General features: G+C 40.1%; 1 protein-coding gene across 1 annotated transcript in view; it reads left to right on the top strand.

Moving 5' to 3' along the window:
• Positions 1 to 12,970: 12,970 nt before the first annotated feature.
• The window catches only part of LOC130234618 (inactive dipeptidyl peptidase 10-like), a 28,688-nt gene continuing 15,645 nt past the window's right edge, over positions 12,971 to 26,013 (top strand). Inside the window, exons 1-4 of the mRNA XM_056464860.1 lie at positions 12,971 to 13,030; positions 16,296 to 16,407; positions 21,449 to 21,544; positions 21,652 to 21,746. Of these exons, the coding sequence (XP_056320835.1) occupies positions 12,971 to 13,030; positions 16,296 to 16,407; positions 21,449 to 21,544; positions 21,652 to 21,746 (363 nt within the window). The remainder of the gene's footprint in view (positions 13,031 to 16,295; positions 16,408 to 21,448; positions 21,545 to 21,651; positions 21,747 to 26,013) is intronic.

The raw sequence follows: 26,013 nt of genomic DNA, 5'->3' as shown, positions 1-26,013 counted from the left end.
TCCCGCTCTGCTGAATCAGACACATTACTGGTTTTTGATTGCAAGCAAGTTCAATATGGTGAATTAACCTGTGGACACTGAATGCTCAGAGTGAACTGTAAACATGTGTGTTCACATACCCTGCCGTACAGGTGCAGTTCACTGTCAGAATGCAGTTCTGCATGTTGATGATTACCCAGGCCTTGTACAGCTCCATCTTCTTTCCTTGTCTTTGGCTAGGCAGAACCTCGGTTTTTAGTAGGGCTGTAACGATACACTCAGCTCACGAGACAATGTGTATCACAATATAATATTCACGATTCGATATGTATCACAATATTTGGAATAAAACTGTAAAATGAAACTGAAATGCAAATAAAAGATTTATTTTACAAATAAAAAGTAAACAATTTCCAATGTATTTCTTTTGTTTCAGCCTCTTTCATTTAAACCTTCTTTAAGAAAATAAATTAAACAGGCCTGTCTCTGGAAAATAAAACAATTGTAAAACTTTGTATAAAATATTATTGGACAAAATTAAGGAACAATTTAAGTAAAGGTTCTATTCTATTCAAGTGAATTTAACAGGAAGAGCTTAAGGCTTTGCTTGGTCACTTGCATTTTTTTGGCCAAAAAATCTAAATATTTACATTTCCAGGTAGTCCGCAGTTCTATAAGATAATCCTCAACTTCTGTGTATCTGTCTGAGAGGTTTATATGGATGGCTGTCTTCATGATGGGCACGATGAGTGACAGGGTGGCCATCTTTTCATCAGACAGGACAGTCGTGGCCCTTTTCAGCGGTTTAAGCAGGTTTATTATTTCTTTGGTGTCGCTGCTGGCCGCCACGGGCCCTCCCCACTGCGCAAAGACACGTCCAAACGACATCTACTGCACGTCATTTTTGAACCTCCAATTTTGGTCCCCTGAAGGTGCAGACTGTGACGCCAGATGACGTCTTTTATTTTGACGTCCAGCATTGACGTGTGGTTATTGTAGATGTCTTTTCTACGTCAAATCTGAACTTATTTTAGACCAAACGTCCGGTCTGGTGTTGATCTGTTGGCCAAACACCAAACTGTTTATAGGCTCTAGGAATAATGGTAGTCCCATTTCAAAAGTTTTATTTTTCTACAACTTTATGCATTTTTAATTCAATTTCAACAAAGCTACAGGGAAACTGCTCCAGGAAACCTGTCCTTCTAGAAACAGGGGACTGTTTATAAAGCTTATTAAAAAAAAACAACAGCAACAACCCAATCATCAGTCACTCAATTCTTTATCAATCTTTATTGGTCTGAACCAACAACATACAATTTCAACAGAACAACTTAAAGCACACCTTGGCCCTTAGAATCGTCCTACCTAACATGTCAAATAAAGGTGAATATGAGTTGGCTATTATTATTATTATTTCTCAGACATATGGTGAAACGACAATAATAATATTATGTGTAATATCTACTGTTGGTTAAAATGCTCAATTTTGACTTTAGACTTTGAATGATGGACTTGAACAGAGTTTAAATGTGTCCTGGTCATTAATGCACAGTAAAGCGATGGCATCAGAATACAGCTATTCATAATTATCAAGTTGTATTATTATGTTTGAGAAAAATGAAAATGATTTAGTCAATAATTTAGTGACCCTCAGGAGATATTAGGCGTGTATGATTGCCTTCATTCTGTCCTTCAGAGTTTTCTTTAAATCTCTCCTACTGTAGGTCTTAGTGACAGGAGCTGTTTGTATCAGAGGAAGGCCAATAAAGCGCATACATTGTCCATAATAAAACTGATCATTCTGCTCCAGAGGGTGAGTAAAGAGCTCCTGTGGTCAATCAATGTGTTTCTGTAAGGAAAATTGAAATGATAATTAATATACAGTTTACAAACAGTTGTGTTTTGATTTTAGAAAGCTTGTCAGCCAGATCCCTGTTCATATAGCTCGTATATACAAGCTCATTCTGAAAATGTGGCCCTATATACCTCAAATTACATGTACGTAGTCAGAGGTACGTATGGCTGCATTTCGACTTTAAAATGAACGCTATGGGGTGGTATGACGACATTCCTTTTCCCGCAACCAGCTGAGCGCTTACTTCTGTATGGACAGCTTTCCGGCAGTTACCAGTTTGTCTAGTGGCTCGCCATGTATGTCAGTGGACTAGAGATGCAGAGAGGAGTTGATCATGTCGATGGAGTTAGAGTCCGGCGAAGAACGCTTCCAGAAAGCAGGTAAAACAAAAACAGAAGCCAAAAATAAAATAAACAAGTAAGTTACAGGGTGAGAACAAGGTCACAGGAGTTTCAGACTTTTTGAGCACAGATAAACAATGAAAAATAGCTCTACATTTGATGGCAAGGTGAATGTTTAGGATTGTAGTCACACGTCTGTGTTATTTTGGTAAAGTCAAATTAATGCATCACATTTCATAGACTGTAATATTGGATTGTAGCCAATTACATTCGAAATGACAGTAATTGGTAATATATAGGCTAATTCAAGGGTGTTGCTAGACATAAAGCTCTACTGGGGCACAGCACCCCCTCCAAAAAGAAGTATATATATATTCTGAAACAAAAAAATTATAATTATAAATAAATAGCAGTACTATTGTTATTATACAATTATTATTCTAAATAAATAACAGAAATTAACTGGACAAACAGATGGAGTGAAGATAAGAAATTAAGAAATCTTTTGCTAAATATTAATTTTAATATAATGAAATTCTCTAGACAATTCAATAGAATAAAAAAAAGAGATGTTTTATAGAATTATCTGTTGTGTGTTGTCTCAGACTCGACTCTTGAGGCCGAGAATTAGGTTTATTAAGTCTTACCTCCCTGATTTCATTCCTCCTTTCTGCTTCATACCACAAAAATCTATCAGGAGCCATGCAGTATAAACAAGATCACCATCATATTATTTAAACTGTTTTGTTGACTTGCAAAACTCACTGCGTGCTGGTTTCACAACACATGAGTGTGTTTTTTTTTTCGGCTTGCATGTTTACAACTGGACCGGGAGCAGAGCAGCGCGTCAAGCAGGAGCGGTGTGCGTGAGGCGCGTGGGTAGTTTTTTTTTCCTGCGCACATGCTCAGTTTGCTTTCATCAGCGTTGAAATATAACATTGCTTTCATCAGTGTTGGTTCGGTTGCACATAGAGAATAACGTCTGTATTCTGGGATTACCACTCTCAATAAATACACTTGCATATAAAGCAAATCGTATCTCAAAGCATTTACTGGGGCACTAGCGATTTTTATTGGGGCACGTGCGCCACTAAATGGGGTCTAGTGATGCCTCTGGGCTAATTTGGAAGTCATTTGACCAACTCTGGACAGAATCATGTGCAATTGAGATACAACACTGGAGTACAGTAAAGAGAGATGAACAAAAGTCCTGTCACAAAACGAACAACACTTGACTACAATGATGAAATGTCAGCTGTTTTTCTACACGCATGTCCTCCATCGTGTAGTCTTCTCACTGCTGTCCAGCAGGTGGCGCTGATGCACTAAATCACAGCTCTAAACAGAAAAGCTCTTACAGGAAACTCTGTACAGTTTTAAAGCTACTGTTCTTACTCTGTAGATCATCATCAGTGTCTGCGATTGGAATCCCTCACTGGATCTCTTCTCTGTCAGCGTGTATGAAGGACATTAAAGCATGCATGGATGAAAATATCCTCCAGTTAAATGAAAATAAAACACAGCTGATTTACTAAGGCTGGAGCAGCTTGAAAACAGCAGCGTCCTCTTCAGGTCTTCACAGTCCAATAATCTCAGCTTTGCCCATTTGTGGGCTCATCTCTGACTGATGTGAGACAAACAGATTAAAGGAGATTGAGTTCCTTCATTCTTTCTGTTAGGGACTTGGAGACAGCTTTTCACACTGTTATCTCCTCTAGACTTGTCAGACATCCTCTTGTAACAGTAAAGTGACGCTGCCAGGGGTGCGGATCCAAATGCAGGATTTATTAAACAGAATGGTCAGGCAAGCAACAGTCAACACAGGAGAAAACAGATGTATACAGCAATCGAGAGTCGTAGTCAAATATCAGGAAAGTGGTCAGAAGGCAGACAGGGGTAAAACAAGAAAACAAGGCGAGCATCAAAATACGGCAAAGCAAAGACACCGCATTATAATGTCACTAAACAGTAAACAAGACTCAGCAATGAGCGTGTCCAATTGGGCCGTATATATCTGTGTGTAATCAGTATTTGAGCAGCATCAGCTGTGTGTTTGCAATTAGTCAGGATCAGGAACCGGTTGTGTGCGTGTGGTGCATGACTGGGTCTTGTAGTCCATAAATGGCAGATTTGTAGTCCTTTAGCGATCTGTAGCCACTAGATCGCTGGTGATCATAACATCTCTAAACATCGTAACTTCATTTATTCCTTAATCTTCCTTCAGCTTAATTTCTATTTCAGGGGTCACGCAGTGGAATGAACCGCCAACTACTCCAGCATATGTTTTACACAGCGGATACCCTTCCAGCCACTGGGAAACACCCATACACTCTTATTCACACACACACTCGCACACTAAGGTCAATTTAGTTGATCAGTTCTCCTATAGCGCATGTGTTTGGACTGTGGGGGAAACCGGAGCACTCGGAGGAAACCCACACCAACACGGGGAGAACATGCAAACTCCACACAGAAACACCAACTGACCCAGCCGAGACTCGAACCAGAGACCTTCTTGCTATGAGGCTACAGTGCAACGCCACCGTGTCACCTGATGTCTTTTGACGCGTCAATAATTTTGACCTTTAAATATTATTATTGTTTTAGTATTTATTTCTTTCCCTCCTAATTTAGTGTTTATCCACTGTAGGCTATATGTTCAGGTCTTAGTAGGCTTATGACCCTGTAACGTGTGTTTGCTTTATTTGGTCATGTACTGGAACTATGGAGAAATGGAAAAAACAATAGTAATAGTAGTAGTGTTTACATTATTTTAGATAGACACACGTTACAGTGCTGGGTGTAGTAGAGGGGTTGTGTTTTGTTTGTGTGTATAATGTCAAGAAACATAACCATATGTTGACACCAACACAATCTCACGGCAATTCGTAACTTTTTAATTCAGTGGCTAATTCGTATGAATTCGTACAATCTAATTTGTACAATTTAGTACGATTTGCTCATCCCCCAATGACAGATTTAGGGGTGGGGTTAGGTGCCACGCCTCCTTTTTAAAAGCGTACAATTTCGTATGACTGAACTGAATGAATAAGCTACTAAACTGACAAAATGTAAAATACTTCCGTTTGCTCGTGAGATCAGGCTGTTGACACTGAAGGCTTTGGACTTTTTACACTGAAATGTTGGTGTGGGTTTCCTCCGGGTGCTCCGGTTTCCCCCACAAGTCCAAACACATGCGCTATAGGGGAATTGGGTAAGCTAAATTGTCTGTAGTGTATGTGTGTGTGTGTATGGTTGTTTCCCAGTGATGGGTTGCAGCTGGAAGGGCATCCGCTGTGTAAAACATATGCTGCAATAGTTGGCGGTTCATTCTGCAGTGTTAATAAAGGGACTAAGCCGAAAAGAAAATGAGTGTATGAATGAGTAATTACGGATCGCTCAGTAGATGTTAAAACCAATAAATAAAAGGCAAACACTAGAGCGCATGTGCTCTATGCACAGCTAGAGTTTTAAAGCTGACGATAAGCTTCCGGTGAAAGTTTAATGTGACTATTTCAATTTCACTAGGTTGTTTTTACAGCATCGATGTTGTAATCTAATTACAATACATTCAGTTAAACAGACTTCAGCATTCGTTTAGTTGTTCAAGTGTAAAATGAGATGAAAAGCCATTTACATCAGGCATCAGTCAGGATTAGCTAGCCGGCTAGCGCAAAAACTCCATTAAAAATACTGGGCTAAAATAATCTGTCATATTTTAAAGACATGGCGAGGGGAAATGGATATTAATGCAGTGCTTCATGTCTGATCTGAGACCCACTTCATATTGTATATCTAACAGGCAGTGAAGAGCACTGTGTTTTTTAAAAATCAGATCTTAAACGTGACCATTGTGTAATCCCTACTGAAAAAAACAGCTTCAACCAGCCTAGGCTGGTCTTAGCTGGTAGACCAGCCTGGTTTTGGAGGGGGTTTGGCCATTTCCAGGCTGGTCTTGTTTTCTTGTTTACTGTAACTTCAGCAGCTCCGTGCACGTGAACAAAAGTGCCGATCTGATTGGTGGAGAAGGATTTGCGCGGCGCATCAAAATAAAAAACAAGCATGATTCTTAAATAATGGCGCTTTACGCTGTGTTGTGTGTTAGTGTTGTCGCCCTTTATTCAGTCACGAGGCGTTAAATGTTGATGGAAAACACAAGCAAAAAGCGTCCCGATGTGCACGGGCCTTTAGTCTGAACAAACATGAACTCTGCTTTAGCTGCTCTTTCTTTATTTGTCATTTTCCTTTTTCTGAAAAATAGTTTCATCACCAAACATGATTGTTTTAACTGAGAAACGGTTTCATTAAGTTGTTCGTACATTTAAAAAATCCATAAGTAATTTTTAGGTTAGATCAGGGGTCACCAACCTTTTTAAAACCGAGAGCTACTTCTTGGGTACCGATTAATGTGAAGGGCTACCAGTTTGATACACACTTCTCAAATAACAAATCTGCTCAATTTACTTTTCATGAAATGTTATGGTTAATAATTAATGATATTCATCTATGTGAAGACAATGATCATGTTAATGACTCTCACAATAGTGGTCAACAATGATTTAACAAGGTAGCAAACAGAGAAATATCAATATGCAACACTTCATTTCTTCAATATTTACATTTTCACATGATCACTTCTACAATATTTCCATTAGCCACTAACCATTTTAACACATCATGTACTACAATGTACCATGTTTACAGATTATCAATTGTGTTACATAAATCATCTTTCAGATTTTACTGAAATTCACCAAATCTCCAGCATTTTTAACAGCCGACGCTCTTCTAACCACTGTCGTTGCCCTGAGTTGGATGTCAGAGAGAGTGGAGATTACATCTGTTCCTGTCTGAAAATGTCTTGTTTTTCTAATCAAAAATGTGTAGCTGTAAATGAGGCTTTGCTTTCAGCATTTGGAGGGTTTTCACTGTTCTCGTGAAAAAAGACTGCTGTTTTCTTCCTTTAGTTTGCAGACTTTTTTCACCTGTAGTGCGCTGGTGGGTGGGTAGTTAGCATGGTAAAGTTAGCTTGCGTGACACATTCTGAAATGTCTCTCAACATTGTGCCGCTTCGCTGTCGCCAAATGAAGTAAAAAAAAGAGCTCTTCCTCCTGTTCACTGTGAAAATGTGTGTTTTTCTGCCATGTTTTCAAATCATCTCCTCCCTTTACTGCCTCCGCAGTTGCTGTGGAGCTCAGCTAGCTCTGATATGAAATGTTTCTAAAGTTTTTTATATATAACTTAATGTCATTTTCAAATTAACATCAATGCAGGTGTGATGTAAAAAGAGTAGCTACAAAAAATATCAGATGCAGCTTACTGGTAAGTGGCGATTTGGTGAGCTATTATTAGAACAGGCCCGTGGGCAACTCGTGATCCTTATGTATGAGTATTGAAGTATGTTTGAGTCCCCAGCGTTCAAAAAAAGAGTAGGCATTGTCTTAGACTCGACTCATGGCTGAGAATTAATGTTAAGTCTTACCTCCCTGATTCATCATCTCTCCTTTCTGCTAGCCATCTAGTCAAAATAAGATCATCATCATCAAATTATAACTTTGGATTTGTCGACTTGCAAAGCTCACTGCGTGCCAACATCTCTGCATAAAAGTTACTCTGGTTTCACAGTACATAAGCAGCGTGTATTTTATCAGTGTGCATGTAAACAACCTGTGTTCACACCGGGAGCAGAGCAGCGTGGGAATGGTTTTCTGTGCACATGCATGCGTCAGTTTGCTTTCACCACCGTTGTTTCAGTTGCACATAGAGAAAAACAAACTAGCGCATGCAAAATACGTCAAATATGAATGGCCTCTAACGTCTTAATTCTGGGATTACTACTTTAAATTATTACACTTGCATAAAGTAAATCGTATCTCAAAGCTTTTACTGGGGCTTTTTTTTTCACACCATCTCCCCGTGCCACCCCCAGCAAGATGCCACCCTGGGCATCGACCATATTGCCCATGCCTAAATACGCCACTGCTCGCACTTCTTTAAATGTTTACTGTGTTAAACAATATTGATGGTGATTTTTAATAACCTAACAGCGTTGATTTAATTATTTTCTGAATCCTGTCATAGTTCTATCACCATTTTTAACAGGGCTTTAAATTAAATATTTAATTATTTCTATGTCACACGCATGCCCCCCGCATCTTGCTTAAGCTCAACCCCTGATTAATCGATTACTCCTTTGTCAAACCTGTGGATAAATTGAAATGAAGAATGGTCAGAAAACCCAATCCCTAGAGCATGTATTGAGCTCCTTGGCCATTTCAAGAGTTCACACTTAGCTCACGATTTATACGTAGCTTGTTTGGCGTGCTGTCCCGGGAGAGAGCCCTTATCTCAAGGGATCCTTGAGCCCAGGGCTCCCTCTTTTCACGGGGCAAGGGGAGATTGAGCTCAGGTCGATCTGAAACTCCCCCGCTGCAGAGGCCAAGGTGAACTTCCTGAGAGTAAGACATTAGAAAAAAGATTTAGGCTTATTTTATCTATAATATAGAGCATATTTGGATGGTGGGAGGAACCCGGGGAAACCCACACGGACACGGGGAGAACATGCAAACTCCACACAGAAATATCAGATGGCCCAGTGAAGACCCAACGCCATTGGTATTCTTGCTGTGAGGCAACAGTGCTAGTCACTGGGCCACTGTGCCGCCCATTCTGGATAAAGATGGAAGAAGGGGAGGAGGGGGGTTTGAGGGAGTGATTTATAGAGCAGTAATAATACTTTAAACTCTATTCTGAATGTAACTGTGAGCCAGTGTGAAGACCTGAGGACAGGTGTGATGTGCTCTGATTTCCTGGTTCTGGTCAGAATCCTGGCTGCAGCGTTCTGGATGAGCTGCAACTGTCTGACTGTCTTTTTGGGAAGGCCAGTGAGGAGGCCATTACAGTAATCTGGAAACAAAGCAACTAATTCCTGCAATGTTTTTGAGATGATAGTATGCTGATTTACTAACTGCTCTGACATGACTATTGAAACTCAGATCTGACTCCAGAGTCACACCAAGATTCTTCACCTTATTTTCTGTGTTTGACCTTTAGAGTCAAGGTACGCATTCACCTTGAGAACCTCATCTCTGCTCTCATCAATGCATTGGCAGAGGGTGTCAATGGGGCTGTAGTCATTAGGCAGTAAGGCTAGGTAGATCTGAGTGTCATCAGCATAGCTGTGGTAGGAGATTTGATTTTTTCTCATTATTTGGCTCAAAGGGAGCATATAAAGGTTGAACAGGAGTGGTGCCAGAATCGAGCCTTGTGGGACTCCACATGTCATGGGTGTCCACCCTGACCTATGGTCACCTATACTGACATAGTAACCTCTCCCTTCAAGGCAAGATCTGAACCATTTGAGGACCGTCCCAGACAGCCCAACCCAGTTTTCTAGCCTATCCAGAAGTATGCTGTGATCGACAGTGTCAAATGCAGCACTGAGATCGAGCAGTACCAGCACTGTTAGTTTGCCTGAATCTGTATTTAGGCGGATGTCATTGATTATCTTTATAAGGGCGCTCTCTGTACTGTGATGTGGTCTGAAACCAGATTGAAAATTGTCCAAACACCCCTTGAAGCTTTAGAACTTGTGAACCTGGTTAAAAACAACTTGTTCAATGATTTTGCCAATGAAAGGGAGATTTGAGATGGGCCTGTAATTGCTCAATAGGGTGTTATCCAGGTTGCTCTTCTTCAAGAGGGGTTTAACAACTGCAGTTTTAAGTGAGTTAGGAAAAATCCCTGAGAGAAGTGAAGCATTTACCACTTTTAGAAGATCCATCTCTAAACAGGTAAACACTGTTTTAAAGAACGATGTGGGGAGCGTGTCGAGACTGCAGGGTGATGTTTTCATAATTTGCACGATCTCTTCTAAGATTTGACCATTAATTGCCATGAAATCGGACATAATGTCTGATTTCTTCAGTTGTGGTTGAGCTAGTCTGACTTCCACACTTTTGCACCAAGTTTGTTTGGGTGAAGGCCGTCTGATGTCAACAGTTGTCTTTGGTTCCAGAAGAGATTGAAATTGTCAATAAAATTCAGTCCTTTCCTGTTACATGCTTTCTGCAGCCATACATTTAGACCAAGGAGCCGTGAAAATATATTTGTCCCTCTTGCAGGGAGTGGTCCACTGATGAACGGCTGAATATTCAATATTTCAACTGTTTCCAAGAGCTCACAGAAATCTCTCTTGAGCAGTTCTGACTGTTCCTTCCGAATATCATTCTTCCCCACATGGATGATAATCCGTTTTGCAGTCTTGTGCTTTTTCAGAATTTCCTTAAGTTCTTTGTTTACATCAGAAACTGTTGCATGAGGGAAGCAGTATGTCATTGTAGATTTGCTCCTAAAATTCCTGATTACTGAATCTCCTACAACTAGTGTTCTTATCTCAGGTGCGATCAGAGCAGAATGCCACTGTCTAGTCAGCCTTGAGCCTCTGTTCCATGCAGAGTTAGCTGCTGAGTCATGCGATCTCTGTCTGACTGCATTTGGGGATTCTTCATCCATATTACTCAATACTTCATATCTGTTCTCAAGACGTATTTGAGTCCGAGCTGTATTTGGGGTAGAGGACGCTAATGCGGCAGCGTATGATCTGACCCTGCGAGTACCCTTTGGTTTCGCACCTTGTTTATGTCATTATTTAACACGCTCATTATCAACAGTTTTATTCTGTTTTTCTGTTCTCAAAACAGTGCCAGGAGTAGATTTATAGGACTCACCGGCTGTATGCTGTGAGCGTCCACAATGAAGCAATCCTGTGTAATCCAGCAGTTCTGGACAGATCGCAAGTAACTTAGTTTCAAGAACTGCAATCTTTTGTAGAAGTGTGTGGCAGTTTGTACAACAGTGAGATTCCGAATTAATCCAATCCAGAGGCATTTTCACAGCCGTGTTTTCCCGTCTCAGGAATGTAAGCAGCTGGTAGCAGGAGGATTGTTTGGTAAAGTAGTATTCCAGAAAGTTTGTAGATGTGTCGTTTAAACACTGTGCTGATAGGCTCTAGTTAAAATTAGAGTATAAAATATAAAAGCAAGAGTGCAAAGACGTCCAAACAGTAGCAAAGCAGGAAGCAAAAAAAAAACTTTCAAGCTGTAAACACACAGAACACACTCCAGCATTCATCTCTAACATGAAGCACTGGGTCAGGGTTACCTGCTGATTCTCCTTCACAGTGGTCGACGTAAAGGAGACAGAAAAACACTGGCAGACTCTAAACAGATTTATATTTCCTCAGAAGGAACTAATCTTACTTTGATTAATAAATGTTCACATTATTTTGGATAAGATATGATTGCACATTAAGTGAAGTTTATTTATAAACTTGTCGCACAAGCTTGCGTTTCCGATCTGACGCATTCGCAAGCGTATGAATGGAAGTCTATGCAGACGATTCCTAAATCACCTTAAATACCCTCAGTTCCATATCACAGCCATCTTTGTTTTGAAGAATCCCCCCTCCACGCCTACTCCTCCTCCTTTCCTAGATGGGTGGCATGGTGGCCCAGTGGTTAGCACTGTTGCCTCACAGCAAGAAAGTCACTGGTTCTAGTCCTTATCAAGCCAGCCAACATTTCTGTGTGGAGTTTACACATTCTCCCCAGTGCTCACGTGGGTTTCCCCCGGGTTCCCCGGTTTCCTCCCACCGTCCAAAAACATGCAACTTAAGTGAATTGACTAATCCAAATCAGCACTATAGACGTGCTCCTAGTAAGTAGATATCTTTTTTTTTATTTTTTTTATTAGAATATAGAAAAGGTACACAATTTGAGATAATGTAAATACAAAGAAAATGAAACAATAACAAAAATATAAAAAACAACAACAATACAATCAAGTACCGGCAGGTGCGTTTGTTTGTGTGTGTGTGTGTGTGTGTGTGTGTGTGTGTGTGTGTGTGTGTGTGCGCGTGTGTAAAGGTAACTTGGTAAACTGGTCAGAGTACATACAAAAGGAACAATAACAGTCACTAAATGAAGCAAGTAACTTATATAAGGAGTGACAACAATGCTAGTGATATAATGATAGTAATAATGACAGTAAACAAGCAAGAAAGGACAACAGTAATAATCATTAACAACAACCACTACAATAATAAAAATAATAATAATAAAAATAAATCCCAAGTACTACACCAACTACTACTACTACTACAGAGAGTTTCTAATGCTACAACTATTACTACTGCTACTACAGCCACAACCACCACTTGTAAGTTGTTATCTCTTAAGAGCGATCACTATATGTTCATTAGCTACTACACCAGGGGAGTTCTCCAGATCTACCTGAGCTCAAACTCCCCTCTCGCCCTGCAAATGGAAGGGAGCCCCGGGCTCGAGGATGTTGTGAGCTCAGGGCTCTCTCCCAGGACAGCATGCCAAACAGGCTTTTTAAGCAATCATCAGCTAAGAGTGAACTCTTGAAGCTACTTTAAACTCAGCTAAGTTGAGGACAGAACTGAGACTGGCATGAAGAGAGACTGTGAGATCAAGATGAAGGAGAGAAAAAGAAGATGAAGGAGGGATGATCAAAGACTGAAACACAACAGACTTTACTCTCTGCTCTAGCTTTACTCAACGCTCATCATAGTTTGGTTATTTTGGGTGTGCGGTGATTGTTTGCTGGCGCGTGTCCTACTTGTGTAAATGGCTCAGTGCGCTCAGTAATCCAGCAGACGGGCGCTGATGCTGATTCCACACACAGATGTTGTGCATCTGCTGCGTCACAGACGTACAGCTGGATCTGCTGCTGCTGCTGCTCTCGGCTTCATTCCACTGCAGACGCAGAGATGAACCAGACCGCAGGAGTGTCCAACCACTGCCACAGGCGCTCGTCCATCGACGTCAAGGTGAGAAACTTCATCTGCGAGAGAACAGAAGAGTGTGTGTGTGTGTGTGTGTGTGTGTGTGCACTGCATTATGGATGAAACTCAGTCAAAGTTTTAGAAACAGCTTCTGCGTTGTGTAAATGAGCGCTGTTGTTGAAATGGGTACGGACAGATCAACTCAATGTTGTCACTTTACAAACTGGAGATTGTGTGTGAATCTTTCTCTCACTCAGAGAGCTGAATACTTGACAAACAAATGAGGTCGGTTTCCCGGGCTGTAGGGTCAGTCGGTGATCAGTTTCATGATCAAAATAAAGGATCTGATGTTCTGTTAAAGCACGCAGCGGATTAAAGATTGATGTGGATGAAGGTCAGGCAGATCTCGAGGGAGACGCAGAGGACATTCATTCAATCATTCATGAGACGCAAACTTACTGAGTGCATCTAAATGTAGAGCATCGAGGAACAGCAGCGCTGCCTATGTGCTATACGTGTGTGTCTATATAGTGCCAATACATATATACAGTGGTGTGAAGAAGTGTTTGCCCCTTACTGATTTCTTATGTTTGTCACAGTTTAACTTGTCAGATCATCAAACATGTGTAAATATTAGTCAAAGATGACACAAGTAAACACATCATGCAGTCTTATTATTAAGGGAAAACACCGTACAGAATTACACCGCCGTGTGTGGACAAGGGTTTTGTGTGATCTGAAATATTAAAGTGTGTCAAAAGATTCACACTACTGTGTGTGTGCATGCGTGTGTGTGTGTATATAGTGCGTACACATGTGTGTGTGGTGTTGTGAGAAAGACTGTGTTTCTCTGAAGAGTTTAATTCTTCCTCATCTGCATGTTGAGTCGAGCCGATCATACAGATCATGTTTTTAAAGCATGTCATTTACATTAAATCGTCCTGATGCACTTCTGACTTTTTGCCAAGGAATTTAAAGTTGATCTGTCTGTATCACGTCTGAGATGCTTGAGATTAAATGTAAACTCAGGAACTTTAATCTCCTACTGGTCGGTAACAGCACGATAATCCTGCAGTGATGCAGATGGAGCCTGAAACAACCACAAAGAGAATTAAACAAACAGATCTGTTCATATTGTGCTGAAACTGCTGACGGAGATCATACTGTAAAGCCTGTGTTACGCAAAAGACAGATCTCAACACAGAGTTTGACTTGTCGAGACACTAAAAAATGTTTATTAGTGGCTTTAATTTTGTAATAAAACTAAACAAATGACAGCAGTAATCAAACCAATGTCTTCACATTGGTTATATTAGTCGATTTAGGACTTAAATCGACTAATATATTTGCCTGCCTTCAGAAAACACAGCTGACTTCTGCAGAGCTGCGACTTCTCATCTCATTGCATCTGTGGGTTTATTACAGGCATTAACTCAGACTCTGACAGAGTCCAAGCGGAGAGAAAGCTGAGCGGCACGGGTGGTCATGTCAAGACAAAATAATGTTCAGAGTTTAATTAAAAATAGCACAAAGGCAATCAGATTCAGACTAGTCACTTCTCTTTTACTTCTCTTCACTTTGTACACTGCAGACAGCGCAAAACAACTTCAGTGCATCAAACTCATCTGCAGAACTGCTGGTTGTCAGTTTTTACAACACAATCTCACGCCAATTCGTAACTTTTTGATTTAGTGGCTAATTCCTACAAATTCATACAAATTAGTACGATTTGCTCATCCGCCAATGACGGTTGGGTTTAGGTGACACGCCTCCTTTTTAAATCGTACAATTTCGTACGACTGAACTAGTACGAATTCGTACGAGTTAGCCACTAAACTGTCAAAACTTTAAATACTTACGTTTTCTCGTGAGATCAGGCTGGTTTTTAACATAATATACACTCGAGCTGTAAGGATTCGGCCCGAGCCTGACAAGTACATATTGATTGACAACTTGTTAAAAGCCTGTTTACAGCCCGACATTATTCAGATGTGCACATGCACACAGCTCTTCTGCCTTTTTCATCAATGAGTCTTTTATAATTATTATTTTGTTTAGGGGTTTTCACCTTTATTTGACAGGACAGTAGAGAGAATTGACAGGAAAGTGTGGGGAGCAGAGAGACAGGAAGGATCGGCATAGAACCTCGAGGCGGGAATTGAACTCGGGTCACCGTGAACACCAGAGTGCATGTGTCGGTGCACTTTCCACTACGCCATTGGCACCGACTTCAATGAGTCAGTCTAAAATGATAGAAATTAAGCCAGAACCCGTCGGGCAAAGATCTTCAGCTCTAATATACACACAGCAATGCTTTCAGCTGAAATATTAACAGTTTTCCACAGTTAAATGTCACAACTTTGCATCGTTATTCAACAAACACAGAAATTCACTTCAATTCCCCTTTATTTGTATAGCGCTTATACAATGTAGACTGTGTCAAAGCAGCTTCACATAGAGGATCATAGTGAACTGAAACAGTGTAGTTCAGTTTGTAGTGTTTAAGTTCAGTTCAGTTGAGCTCAGTTCAGTGTGGTTTAATAATCACTACTGAGAGTCCAAATACTGAAGAGCAAATCCAACGATGCGCAGCTCTACAGATCCTGAACCATGCAGGCTAGAGGCGACAGCGGAGAGGGAAAAAAAACTTCACCAATTGGCAAAAGTGAATAATTCAAAAACCTGGAGAGAAACCAGGCTCAGAGGGGTACGACCATATCTCCACAGGCCAAACGTCTGAAGACTGCAGGAACAGAAGAGCATCTCTCACAGATCACAGCTGAAAACACCAGCAATATACTGAACTACACTGCACTACACCCCTGCATTAAACTAAACTACACTAAAACCTTTAAGACAGGCTCACACCACACACTTCAGTGGCCAAAAACACCAGACGGCAGACCGGAAGATGTTATTAAAGCAACACCACAAACTATTTTCAACTCAATGACCAGAGATGAAACCTAAGGGCACGTTTAATTAGACAACTCAATCAGTTATTATCTTGTGTGTAAGCCGTTAACATCACAACATATTCCAGTCAATGTGGTTTTAATAAAATCTCTCGTTATTGCAGTTTTGCCTTTCATCTGTCCATCATTACAGGTCACTGTTTTCCATCAGACTGGATCCTGGAGGGCCGCAGCTCTGCAGTTCTGCTCCTCGAGGTGGTCGAGACTCTTGAGCAGGTGTGAGCTGGAGGTGTTGGAGCTGAACTCTGCAGAGCTGCGGCCCTCCAGGAGCTGCGTTTGAGACATGAGGTACACATGAAGCTTGATGATTAACTGTGAAATCTGTGTGTCTGCAGGATGTGGGGAGTGTTTCCAGCGAGATGAACTGGAAGGGTGTGGGAATCTCACTTCTGGTGATCTCCATTATGCTGTCACTGATCGTTCTGTCCATCTTTCTGCTGTCTAAAGGTGTGTGTATCTGTATATGTTTGTTTCACTATAAACATTCAGTCAGATAGAGCTGAGGTGCATGTTTCAAATTACAGAGCTCTCAATTACTGCATGTACATATTCACACACGTACACACACAAACACACACACACACACACACACACACACACACACACACACACGCACACACACACACACACACACACACACACACATTCAGAGAAACTGTTATCAATAATAATACTTATTCTTCATTACATCATGTGAATTTATGTTTGCTGTAATGTATTAAAACATAGAGTTATAGGATTATACCTAGCCTCAGTTATTTGGCTATGTGTGGTGTGTGTTTTTAGCTTATGTGTGGCGTCAGGTGTTTCAAATGAAGCCAGGAGTTTATAAGTGTGAATTAAAATAAAGGGTCTCCATAGTTTGAAATGAAAACACATTAAGTTTAGGGTGAACTATCCCTTTAAGCTGTCATGGCAACCATATACAATGCACATTACGAAATAAGCGCCACTGAGTAGGAAATATGCAAGAATATTCAAAGCTCACCTCGTCATCGCTGGGGTTGACAGGCATTTAGCAGAAAATTTTCTAAAATCGGGCCTTACATCCAACTCCAGCAACAGTAAACAGACACACTATTTTCCCTGCTGATTATTTTTCACTCTGCTGCTGCTGCAGTGACGTGGTTTCCAAGCGTGATTTCTTTTCTTTTTGCGCTGCATTACTGGATATATTTATTGTTTGCTCAGTAACGGAGAGGATTTAAAATGTAGTGAAGTACAATACTTTAGGCAAATCATACTTCAGTAAAAGTAAAATAACAGATTTTTAACACTACTCTCAAAAGTATAAATTCACAAAAACACTACTCCAGTACAGTAACGTGAGTAAACGTCATTCGTTACTTTCCACCTCTGCATACTAGTGGTGTAGTCCTAAAAAAAGGTGGTGTACTATTTTACCCAACCCAAATTTTAAATGATAGTAGGCAAATAAACGACGAAAGTCAATGTTTCTTTGATTCATTAGCTATATATATATATATATATATATATATATATATATATATATATATATATATATATATATAACTATTAACTTCCACGAAAGGAAAAACAAATACTGTCAATGATTACAGGTGTTCAACTTTCTTCAAAATATCTTCTTTTGTGTTCAACAGAAGGAAAAAAGACAAACCGGTTTGGAACAAGTAAAGGTTGAGTAAATGATGAAAGTTTTCAGTTTTTGGGGAAAACTATCCATTTAAAAAGACAAAAAATAAACTTATTTTTTTTTAAAAGTAGATGCTTATAGTCTAATCCTATTCAGTGATTTCTGTTTAGCTAATAGTGCCCCCAGCAGACCCAAAGATTGGCTGAATATATAACGCTGTGGTAAAACCCAACTGTTTAACTCTAAAGAGACTTGTAAAAATTTAAATACTGTACAAAAAAAATCATGTTTCAAGACAGCTATATCAAGTACTGTGTGTTGTTAACATAAACTGTACATTTAAAATAAAAAAATAAAATCAGGAAAACAAAAGCAAAGCACACATTCAAATAAGATTCAAATAAAATACAGTATGTAGCTTATTTAATCCTTTTTATATTGAAACTTACTTTCTTTACTGGCTTATTACTTTACATTTATTAGGTCCCTTTAAACATCAATCAGCTATTATGCTTGACTGTCACATTTATGCATGCTTGTTTTAAACCAAACTATTAGGAGTCTGTCCTCTGCTGTCGCTATTTTATACTAGTAGTTTCCCTTTTAAATTCCATATTGTTACGCGTTTAAGTAAGAATTAAAAATAATACACTTAATAATGTTTGACTAATATGGCAGGGTTGTATATTAAACTAGCAGTATTCCACTGTATTTCATAGACAGGCAAAGCCATTTGAGTTCTGAATGAGCCAAATATGCTCAACATACCCGTTTACTGTAGTACAAATCATTTTCTATATTCAATAAATTTTTCAATTTATTAAATAAATAAACTGGACACTTTATAAAGTCAAAATGGCATAAATATGAACTTAATAATATACAGCCTATTGTACATATTTCACTATCATAATACAAGTCATAATAGGAAAAATAAATAACCAGATACAACATGTGATGTTTCACGCTGATATGCAGTTATGCAGTACATTCACTGAGCGGTTCTGTCACTGTGTTTAATGTATGCTGAATGAATGCTATAGTGCTGTGCATGAGTGTATGCTATAGTTAATGCCACATGCACTGTAATGTGTTTTATTTTTACAGTTAATTTTGAAATAAACAGCGAAATGTTCGTTAAGAGCTGCATTTTCGCTGGAGGAAGCAGCTGTGATGATGAGGGGAGCGCAGAGGAAACAGTAGATGGGGAAACCCGAATGCTCCTCCATGACCCACTGGTGTACAAGTGATTCAAGTGTTTCTGTATATGCAGATATTATAACAATCTTTCCATAAACACACACACCGTGTGCTCTCAACCTGCACAGCTGTGATTTAATTAAATATAAAACTAGCTGAAAACAGAGCGGCGGAAGTCTGCCGACGATTTCATCTCACAATTAAAGGGGACTGAGGCGATAATATAGTAGTGTACAGTTCATGTTCATGAGCTAATCGCAAAACTTTTAGGGGCTTAATAGAAATATAGGAGGGCTAAAGCGACGGCCATGCTGTTTTATAATTTTACCTGAGCGTTTCAGCGAGACATCATTACTCAGTTGACTTGTCGTGGTCTTCGAAAAACTCACGAAACTTTCTCACAGCTGCTGCGCTCGTCAGGGGGCGGAGAATGGCGTGATTTATACAAAATGCACCAATTATAACAAATTAGGATGCGAGTTAAAAACACATTTGGTATACAGTTAAAGATGACGCAAATGCATGTAAATTAGGGGAGTCTAATCAGCAAAACAAGTGAGTATACCGAGGGTATACGCAATTATTGATCCTCAGAAGTCGTAATACCCAAACAGCTCATGGAAAAAGTAGGCATATGGAGTATACATGCGTATAGCAAGGACTACACCACTGCTGCATACTAGTCTGACCCCCTAGATGTCCACGATTCCAACGCCAAATCCAACGCAAAAAAAAATCACAATTCTTTATGACATACCTGTCAACCCTCCCATTTTTACCGGGATTCTCCTGTATTTTACAGTTCCATCCCGCTATCATCCCATAAAAGTATTTTCCCGTATTTCTCCCGTATTTTCAGTCGTTCTCTGAAGTGTGGCTAATAAACATTAAAGAGCCGAGCATCCCTATATGCAACCCATACAGCCGAACCACTAGGGGCCGCCTCTTACTCTTAAATGTGAGTCTGTTCTGTGCTTTCGCTTTGTTTATGGCGGGATTCCCTTTTCTTTTCATTACAAGTGCCACCTCCCCTTCATATGCAACCCTCAAAACAGTCATATAGCGGTGCGTGACTGTCAGACGCGCTCCATAGTGATAAATAGACGCTGTTTCCCAAACGGATTCTATACACGTGATTTGAAGCGGAGTGAAAGTCTGGGTTTTGGGTGTGTGTTTGAACAGACATATACACATAAATAATAATAACATCATCTAAAGATGTTGATCTTGGTGGGGTTTTTTCAAAACACAGCTTATTTCGTCCTAAATGAGCATAAAAAGTTAGGAGGGCAGTCGGATGTGTGCATTTTTAAAGTGACACCTGTGCTTTTTAATGTAATGAAAAGAAAAAAATCTAAATAAATAAGAGATTTATTCACTTACACTGCATGTGTGAGTTATACAGTGAAGAAACGGCTCATGAGATTTGATAGCTTGAATCTATTTCATTATAATGGCTATTAATTTAAATAAGCTGAACTGTTTGCTAATGTATTTGCTGCTAATGTATAGTATTTGATTTTTCTTTTGTAAATAATAATAATAAAACATTTTACTGACCATTTAACTGTTTATTTACAATGAAACCACTACAAATGAACAGATTTAGTAAAATTTTCTTCCAAACCATGTAAGCCATATAAAAATCCAAACCATATAATCACATTAGATTTATTTCAGTTGGTGATTAACTTTTTTTATGACTTATAGACGTTGCATACTCAGCGCATGTGATGTATCTGAGTGTCTCTCAATGATGTCTCATCTGCGCCCTCACAATCATTACATTACATGGAGGGGGAGGGGGGGGGTTGTTTTGCAGCCTGTGCGGTAAGCAGATGCGGGTGAAGCGTGAGTGATTTACATGTGAAGTCAATGCAATGATGCGATTAGACAAATCGAGTGAATGACACGGCTTGAATTGGGTGTTTTGTGCTTTTGACGAGCTTCAGATTGCTTAAAAGGAAGTGTGAGCAAACATCTAACAAACGGACAGAAGAGCAAGCAGCTTACAGTGATGGAGATGACTTCAAGGATGACGGCCGCTGGACGTGACCCAATTAAAGGACATTATTTGTGCTTTACATGTACAGGTGGTGTTATGATTTGTGTAAAATCGATAAATGATTTCGCTGAACTCTTTCCCCGCTGTTAACGAGAGAACTGCCCTTGAGGAGTTTTACAGCAGTCTGTGTTTTAGGTGTATTATGGTAGGGGAAGCCCTAACGCATGTGCTGAGTGAGGTACATGACGTCAGATGCTCTGGGGAGTGAAATCAGAGAGAGAGAAAGTAAGATCGTGGATAAACATAAGAGTTCCACAACCTTCCCCTGGCTTAATCCTTACAGTTTTACATCTGTTTTAGATCTGTTTTAAATCTCAATAAGAGACCAAAGTAAAGAAGCTTATTATGATGCCTGTCGTTGTCATTGTGTCAGATTGCACACCTAACATAGTTAGGCTACCTAATCGGAATTAACCACCACAAAATCAGTCCTTATTATCACAAACAAAATCATGAAACGCATCGAGCATCAGTTTGCATTATTTGCATAATATGTCTGTGTGTGTGTGTGTGTGTGTGTGTGTGTGTGTGTGTGTGTGTGTGTGTGTGTGTGTGTGTGTGTGCGCGTCGCTCCCTCTGTGCATGTGTGTATGTGCATGTGTTCTCAGCGGAGGCCCAGAGCTCTGCTGGCTCCTGCCTGACCCTGGATCAGCTGTTGTCCGTGGAGCTGCTCGATCTCCATCTGGACCCTCAGTGGGTTTCTGGTGAGAAAGATCTCTTGGGGAATCAGCTGCTGAATCTGAGTTATTGGTGTTACACCACTGTGTGTGTGTGTGTGTGTGTGTGTGTGTGTGTGTGTGTGTGTGTGCAGATCATCGACTCGTCTACAGAGACAGATATGGAGATGTAAAGATGCTGAATATGGAGTCCAGTCAGACCGAGACTTTAATGAAGAATTCCACATTTGTGAGTGATGGAATATGAATAAATGCTGTTAATATAAGGTTATATATGTAACCGTGTCGGCTGCTGTGTCCCCAATCAAAAATAGGCACATTCGTGAATGTCTTACAGTTTTTTCCAACTGTTTACACACAAAATCTTTTCTTGTCACACAATTTCTGAAACGTCTCACTCAAAATGCAAAACTACACCTTAGATCTCCAAAACCAGAAGCTGTTTCTCAGCCTATAACTCAGTTTTCAATTCAATAAAACACTTATCAAAACTCTACACAATTCTCTACCTAAAACACACAAATCTAACAGGAAGCTACTTGCTTTACTTTTCCAAACACAACCAATCAAAATGCTACACTTATTCACACGGTCTCACACACACACGCACACACAAACACACACACACACACACACACACACACACACACACGCGCACACACACACACACACACGCTCCTCAAATGTGGAAACTAATTTCTTTTCAGATCACTAAACAATAACTGCTTTAGTCTAGTATAGGTCAAAGGTGATAGGACACTGGGCTGTTCAGGTTTTTCACCCATCCATAATCTGTACAGTTTTGTACCTACCCCATTTTCTCCTCTTCTAAATCCTAAATTCCTCTAAAAAGGAATTCTTCTGAGCCTAGTGCTGTAAAGTGTATGATGACCAACCCTGCGCCTACATGATGTATTTCCAGACAATGGACGCTTCTCTATGTCCCTTGGACATAAGGGAGCAGGTTGAGTAATTTGATTGGGCTTGCCTATCAATCGACATTCTCCACAAGAACAACAACAGTTTGCTACACTAGCCGGAAAAAAGTATTGAGACACGCGATGGAGTCTTGTTAACCCCTAGATGACCAGCCAATAGATGATCATGAGCTAGTTTTATGGTTTTTCATGATTGCTAACACACTAAAATTAAACTTTTCCCACAACTAGCAAAACCGTACACTCAAGGAGCAAAACACAAGGCTAGATCTGCACAACTGTAAGCACACTGTCAGCTTCACACTTTTTGCAAAACATTACACACTCTGATTTGCAAATCACTAAACACACCTGGATGCTTTTGACACAGAAATTTTTCATGATGGAATTTCCGTGCAATTACAAAGCAAAGGCCTTCAAGTGAACACACACACACACACACACACACACACACACACACACACACACACACACACACACACACACACACACACACACACACACACACACACACACACACACACACACACACACACACACACACGAGCCAGTTGGTTAAACACAGCCATCAGGTGTGCACTCACACTGGTGCAAAACTGTAGACACACCAATCAGCTGAAACCACAATAAAAGCAATAGGCATAAACTGTATTAATCTTCAATAAATATGTTTACAGTAGCATATCTATAAACATTAGTTTTTAATAAATATGAAAGGCAATGTCGCAATAAGAGGAAGCACTAAATTTTTTTGCTATTGAAATATATACATCACCAGAACCCTGAATAATAGAGCTTTACATTGTTGTATGGTTTGTTAGGATAGAGCAATATTTAGCTATCAGTCTATCACTGGTAGCTGTATTCAGTATGTTCATGTACTTTACAGCGATACCTCTTAAACCCAGATTATATCAGTATTAGTCAGTTAGAAATGATACGAGTGTTTAAGATTGATTACCGTAGTGTGTAAATGAAGCAAACAGATTTATATTAACTGAAGCGTGTGAGTGTGAGTGTGTGTTCTGTACGCTGTTAAAAGTGTGTTTTGTTATAGAGTTGTAAAGTTTTGGATGAAGTGTTTCATTTGGCAAAATAACTGCTGTGTTCTGCTGTGTGTGTGTGTGTGTGGATGTGGAAATTGTGTGTAGTGTTTTGACAAAAATTAGCCTTGATTTAAAAATTGTGCTTAAGCAAAAACTAATACTGCAATTCAAATTGCAGGAGGGAGCACAATTTGAAATGTGGGACTTTCACATTCGTGTGTCATCAAATTCAACTTGCCCATCAAAATGCCGTCGTCCAAATAACAGCCCACTTATAACCCGTCTAAATGACTTTTGTCAGGCACTGCCACACTTACGCAGGTTGACAAAGAGAAGTCTGCCGTCAGAGCAGCCGCGAGTTCAGTTCAGCCCAATTTAATCATCAGAACTTCAGCACCACCATCACTGTCCACCTCAACAGCGCTATCCACAGACGGCACGCAGAAGAGATGAATCAGACAAGTCAACAACCTTTTCAAACTTGTGTGACTGAGAATCACACAATCACACACAGGAACCTTAGTCACAATTAGAGAAGGAAAAACCTTACCTCCTGCTGAATCTTTACCGAGGATTACATCAGTTTCATCCACAGGAGGTTTTCAGCATACTCCCACCTTCACCAGACCAGTAACCAAATCCAAGTCTAAATACACAGAATGAATTGTAAGTTTAACACAAGCTAATTCCATACCGTGGACAAGAACATCCGTCCTGGTATAGATCTTAGTCCAGAGGGGCTGAACTCCCCTCCTAATAAAACTGTCCTGAGCCGGTGTCACAGAGAACACATGTTGTCTATCACTGTTAACAGAGAGTGAAGCTGTTCCGTTAGTCAGAAAAGGTTGAAAACAGGGCAACTTCAAATGAGTTTCAATCTCACCTTTCGGAAGTAGTACAGCGGGCTTCTTTATCTTTGATGCAGTTTTCTGTTTCCACACCTTGCAGACAGCTGTAAGATGATCAGCTTCAAGACAGCAGAAACACAAGTGCTGTGAACCATTCTTTGGACTTTTTAGAGCAGTTCTCATGCGCGCCTCCGATTTCTGAACATTCACAAGTGTGAGGGATTTAGGTGACATGTCGGCCTGCACATAACAAGATCATTTTCATGAGTCAACACATGCTCATCAGCCATGACTGCAGCCTCCACTAAAGATGGTACTTTTTAATGCTCATTAAGGTGCACTGCTAGACTATCTGGTTTAAAATACTCAAGCAGAACTAGTTCTTGCAAACTCTCAAAGGTGGAAACTTGACACAGCACACAATTTCTCTAACACAGACTTCTTGTCTTTCGCAAACTCAAGAAAAGTCGGTTTTTGGCTGTTTCTCAATTCCAAGAACGCAGAGAACGAACTTCTCTGTTCTGTTCTTGGTGAGACCGGTCTTGCCTGGTGTCCTCGGAAGAACAAACTCGGGAGACCGCGAGAACAGATAATTCGTCCCTTGAGAAACGCGATGCTGCGTTCTTCCTTATGGTCACATGACCTTCACACGTTTTTTGATGGAAAATTATTTAAACATTACAGCATTCATACAACGACTTGTTTTCCCCTTTTCAAAATATATAGTCTGCATAAAGACTTTACAAATATACGCTGCACAATATAAACGAAATAGATTTTAATATGAATTTAGCACACAAACACCCTTACTGTGTTTATGCCTTTATTTCATGGTGTTGCTTATATTCACCGTTTCATTTAGGGAAACTCCTGAGGTAAATAAGGGATATCTCTGAACTTTAGTAATAAATCTATATAAAATGCTGCACTTCCCACCGCCAATCGCAATGACTTCTGGGACTTCTGGAGCGAGATCTGTGCTCAAGTCTGCATCAGTGCGTCCTAGATATCAAGAACACATCCGAAAAGTTTCACGCGGCCTCCGTTCTTGCGGTCTTGAGTATTGGAACTGAGCTTTGGCAGCTGATGATGACGCTACACGAGGACGCAAGACCGCTGAAGCGCATATTGAGAAAGTATAATCCCATAATGTCTGCCTATAAGCTTCAGGCATAAGCTCACACGCTCAGGGTACTGCAGTGTTGACTAAGTCATATTTGAGAGAATCCTCAATAGGCATCGCTGCACAAACGTCTTGAGCCTTACCGAGCAGAGTGTGAAGCATATTCACTTATGTGAAGCATAGGTGTGCACATATCTTTCGGCCATCTTAAATTTCCAGCCACATGCTCAAAAGCTGTAAAATAAGCATCGCCCTCCATGTCTCCTAATGTACATCAGTTTAGAGAAAGTCCGACATAAGTTCTCACAATAAAACAAAAACAAGCAGGTGGAGAGGAGACTCTCTGCGCCCGTACAGCCAGGTTCAAATGGACTCCACAAACACTCCGGCAAGTTCCCATGTGTCGACACCAGATTCACCACATCTGTGCACTCCTAACGAGACCTGTAGGAGAGACAGTGGAGAGAAGAGGACCACAACAAAAGAAACATGTACAAAAACACAAAGGAAACTCACTTCTTACTCAAATAACATGTCTTAT

This window comes from Danio aesculapii, chromosome 9 (assembly GCF_903798145.1).
Source record: "Danio aesculapii chromosome 9, fDanAes4.1, whole genome shotgun sequence".
NCBI lineage: Eukaryota > Metazoa > Chordata > Actinopteri > Cypriniformes > Danionidae > Danio > Danio aesculapii.
This window is presented reverse-complemented; position numbering and strand designations above follow the sequence as displayed.